Source organism: Dipodomys merriami, unplaced genomic scaffold (assembly GCF_024711535.1).
Source record: "Dipodomys merriami isolate MVZ:Mamm:240054 unplaced genomic scaffold, mDipMer1.0.p SCAF_1, whole genome shotgun sequence".
Classification (NCBI taxonomy): Eukaryota; Metazoa; Chordata; class Mammalia; order Rodentia; family Heteromyidae; genus Dipodomys; species Dipodomys merriami.
Genome location: NW_027202270.1, coordinates 88,007,635 through 88,011,882, shown reverse-complemented (window position 1 = coordinate 88,011,882; position 4,248 = coordinate 88,007,635). Strand labels below are relative to the sequence as shown.

Genomic DNA, 4,248 nt, shown 5'->3' with positions numbered 1-4,248 from the left:
TCTGACACTCTACCTTCCATTTCATTCACTCTGTTGACCATGGCTTCTATTGTGGTTTGCATGGAGGAAATGGATCCCTTTATGGATTCAATATTGGTTCTCAGAGTACTGATCTCACCTCTCAATGAGGTATGCATTACCTCTAATTTGGCATTTATCTCACTTCTTACTGAGGTTTGTGCACTTTCTATTTTTGCATCCAACTCTTGTTTGATATCCTGTATCTCTTTGGATAGTTCATCCTTGTGCTCTTTCAATTTCTGATCAATTTCTCGCTTTATTTCTTGAGTCATTGCCCCCAGCAACCCTTGGATGTAGCATTTGTCTTCCATTCCTGCTTTGCTCCCACTGGTGCTCTCCCCTGTGTGGCTGCTGGCTTTTGAGGTGAGCTTGCTGTCCTGGGTGGTGGTAAACCTTGTGATTTTTCTCTGTGATTTTCGCATGGGGGTTCAGGAGACTGCTCTTCAATTTTGGTTTGGTGTGTCTGTTTTTGCTTGGTTGCTGATTCTGTATTGGTAGAGAGAGTCTGTGCCTCATCTGGGTTCTGTTGGGAGCCTATTTCCCGCTGCTATTCTGACTTACTTAGGATTCTCAGCTCTCTGCTGTAAATTGCTGGCAATTCCCGCCTTTGGAAGGGTTTAGCAGTCTAGACTGCTTGTGTTTGCTCCTACGGGTACTCTTGTGAAGATCAGATTCTCTGGATGCACTCTCCAAAATACTGGAGTCTGCTATGGCCTCCTGATGTGTTTCTGTTTGTTTGTTTTGGGCTGGTTGTGGGCTTGAACTCTAGGTTTGGGTGTTGTCCTCAGCTCTTCAGCTCAAGGCTGGCACCCTACCATTTGAGCCACAGCACCACTTCTGACCCTTTTTGCTTTTGTGATGCTGAGGAATCAGATCCAGGGCCTCATACATCCAAGTCTATCACTCTATTGCTGAGCCGTCTTAACGGCCTGAGCTCCTGCTTACTATCAGGTGCTGGCAGCCTGTGTTGCCCAATTCCCAGTCTAGGGTATATGGGTGGAGTTTCGCTGGGGTTTGGGCTTCTCTTGTCCTGGGCTTCCAGGTCTTTTACTGTCACAGGCGTGCTTCCTGGGGAGTGCTGTTCCCTGTTTTTCTCCCCTCTGTTGAGGCGTATGCTCAGCTTTTTACTTCAGTTGGGAGGAGTTGGTTGTGTTGTTCAGGTGCCGGATCCCCGGGCCTGGTTCCGGCCCCAGCCTGGTGCGTGCTCGTTAGGCCTGTGCTGATGTGTATACGACCTAGGTTATGCAGCCTGGAGCACGCTCGTTAGGCCTGTGCTGATGTGTATACCACCTAGGTTATGCAGCCTGGGGGACACAGTTCAAATTTCTTCTACTGTTGGTAGTCTTGACCCAGGGTGCTGTTCGTGGCTTGGGCATTTAAGCGCCCTTCCAGGGGCTCTCTTTCTCTGGCCTGGCCAGCAGAATGTGCTCCATGGGCTGGTGGAGCTCTCGAACAGTTCCTAGTTTTAGTGGGTTCTGTGGTCTGGGGGTTGGGGTAGGGAGTCTAGGTCAGGGTCTGGGGATCCCCTCCAGCTGGTGGGGGTGTGATCCTCGTGGAGACTCTTTGCTGGTAGGTTTCTCTGTTCCTGGCAATCTGCTGTTCTCCAAACCGGTACCTGGTGATCTGCAAGTGGCCCCCTGTCTCTCTGGGGCTCTGGCAGCCCCCGCCGTGCCGGCTGGCTGGCTGCTTGGTGCACTGCCGCGCGGCCAGTAAAGGTTGGGGGAGGGGTCTTTGCTTTTCTCTGTTCTGAAATTCTTTTTTTCCTCTCTTTCTTTTTTTTGTTATTTTCCGCCTCTGGTTTTTCTCTGAGTGTTCGTCTTTTTGTTGTTGTTGGTCTCTTGGGGAGATTAAGCATTGGAACTCGAACTCTCTTTTTGTTTGGAGAGAGCTGTGGCATTTCCCTACTGCCCCGTCGCCATCTTGGTCTCCTTTCCGACTTGCTTCATTTATAATAGACAGGTGTTTATGTAACAGATGAATCTCCTTAACTATTATGAGAAAGGATTTAAGGTTGTATTTTTCATTTTCAGAGTGTCATCATTAAGTCTTCACTTATGTATGACAATGTGCTCCTATTAAGTTGTTTAAAACATTGTCAAACATTTTATGATTCTTGATTTTCTAGTAAACTTATCTTGTTTATTTTTTCTAGCCTTTAAGACTAATTGCATCCACAGTTTGCTCCCAATTAACAATTCTCAATTTACTTGTGTGCCTTTCCTCCAGCCAGACCATGGAAATCATTGGTCCTGAAAAGTCTTCCATGTTTCTGCTTTTTTATTTATGTTTCTCTTATTATTCCTACCTGAGATTACTTTTCTCTCATATCTTCTAATGATAGCTTATTTTACATTTACAAAATTAAAATGAAAATAGTTTTTACTTGAAGAAAACTAGGTCTATCATTATAGCATGTTTCATTGATCAATTGTATAGTACTAATGTATTACTAATTTATACTTGATTTCTGATTTCATATTTTGCTTTTAAATTTGAATAACTTTTCCTAGGTGTGATGGAATTAACATCTCATTATGTTTCTCACTATTTCAACTTTCCTCAGAGGAGTCATGTGTATAAAATAGTACTAAACTAATACACACACATACACACATATGAATATATAGCTATCATAGAATTCATTTAATTAAACTGATTCAGTTGAATGTTTACCATATTTCTTTTGTATTTCCATTAACTAGGTACATTATAATGTTAATTGTGATGGTGATGTTTTCCTGATTTTATTTTTCTTAGGTAATGCAGTTGGACATGGCTCACACGAATCAATCAAACGTGTCTGAGTTTGTGCTTCTGGGACTGTCCAATTCTTGGGGACTTCAGCTGTTACTTTTTGTCATCTTCTCTATGGTTTATGCGATGTCAGTCCTAGGCAATGTAATGATCATTGTCATCATTTACTCTGACTCCCATTTGAACTCACCTATGTATTTCCTGATCAGTAACCTTTCTTTCATTGATATCTGCCAATCTAACTTTGCTACTCCTAAGATGCTTGTGGACTTTTTTGCTGAACACAAGACCATCTCATTTGAGGGTTGCATGGCCCAGATATTCCTACTTCATATTTTTGTTGGGAGTGAGATGATGTTGCTGGTAGCTATGGGATATGACAGATTTATAGCAATTTGTAGGCCACTACATTACAGTAGAATTATGAACCGGAGGCTATGTGTGATATTTGTGTCTGTTTCATGGGCTGTTGGTATTCTTCATTCTGTGAGTCACTTGGTTTTTACAGTGGATCTGCCATTCTGTGGTCCCAATGAGGTAGATAGCTTCTATTGTGACCTCCCTCTGGTGATAAAGCTGGCTTGCATGGATACATACAGAGTGGAAATTATGACTCTGACTAATAGTGGATTGATATCTCTGAGTTGTTTTCTGGCTTTAATTATTTCCTATGTCATCATTTTAATAAATGTCCTGAACAGGTCCTCCAGTGGGTCATCCAAAGCCCTTTCTACATTAACTGCCCATATTACAGTGGTGATTCTCTTCTTTGGGCCTTGCATTTATTTCTATATATGGCCTTTTAGTAGACTTTCTGTAGATAAATTCATTTCTGTCTTCTACACTATTTGTACACCTGTACTGAATCCCATCATCTACTCCCTAAGGAATGAAGATGTCAAATCAGCCATGAGGAAGTTGAGAAGCAGTCATGTCAACTCTTGTAAAAACTAAGAGTCTCCATGACAGAGTGTAGTTAGTGCTGAATCAGAATGCAGAGCCTCCTGTGAGCATCACACTAATTATCTTTGCCAGTAATATGGACAGTAGTCATAAAAAGTACTTTTTGTCCTAAGTGAAAGACATTGCATAAACCAGTTCTTTTTTCTATTTAAATATAATTTTGATGAAAGCTTATTGCTTAGAAAATACAGATTATTTTAGATCATGTAGTAACAAAGAACTTTGAATTCACAAATTGTTTTTTATGCCATAAGCTTATGATTCTCTTTGATTGAAAACATTTTCACCCTGCAAACAAAATGTACCAACACATTTCTGATATTTTCATTCAATTTTTCCATAACACTATTACACATATTTGCATGTAGAAATTATCTCAATTTACATTTATCTTTAATTTAAAATGTGGATATCTCATCATACACATTATCTCTTCTTGTGGACTAAATATTTTATTTACTTGGAATTTACTATTATATCTTTGATTATTAATAATATTTTATTAACTTG

At 40.8% G+C, this 4,248-nt stretch overlaps 1 protein-coding gene across 1 annotated transcript; it reads left to right on the top strand.

Annotated features, from left to right (window-relative positions):
- Window positions 1–2,793: 2,793 nt before the first annotated feature.
- On the top strand, window positions 2,794–3,729 carry Or4k1 (olfactory receptor family 4 subfamily K member 1). The gene has a single exon (XM_070039141.1). The coding sequence runs from the start codon at window positions 2,794–2,796 to the stop codon at window positions 3,727–3,729; it is 936 nt and encodes a 311-aa protein (XP_069895242.1).
- Window positions 3,730–4,248: the final 519 nt, after the last annotated feature.

What these genes read in the sequence shown, in the direction of transcription:
- Or4k1 (XM_070039141.1), top strand. Translation starts at nt 2,794, where the DNA reads ATGGCTCACACGAATCAATCAAACGTGTCTGAGTTTGTGCTTCTGGGA.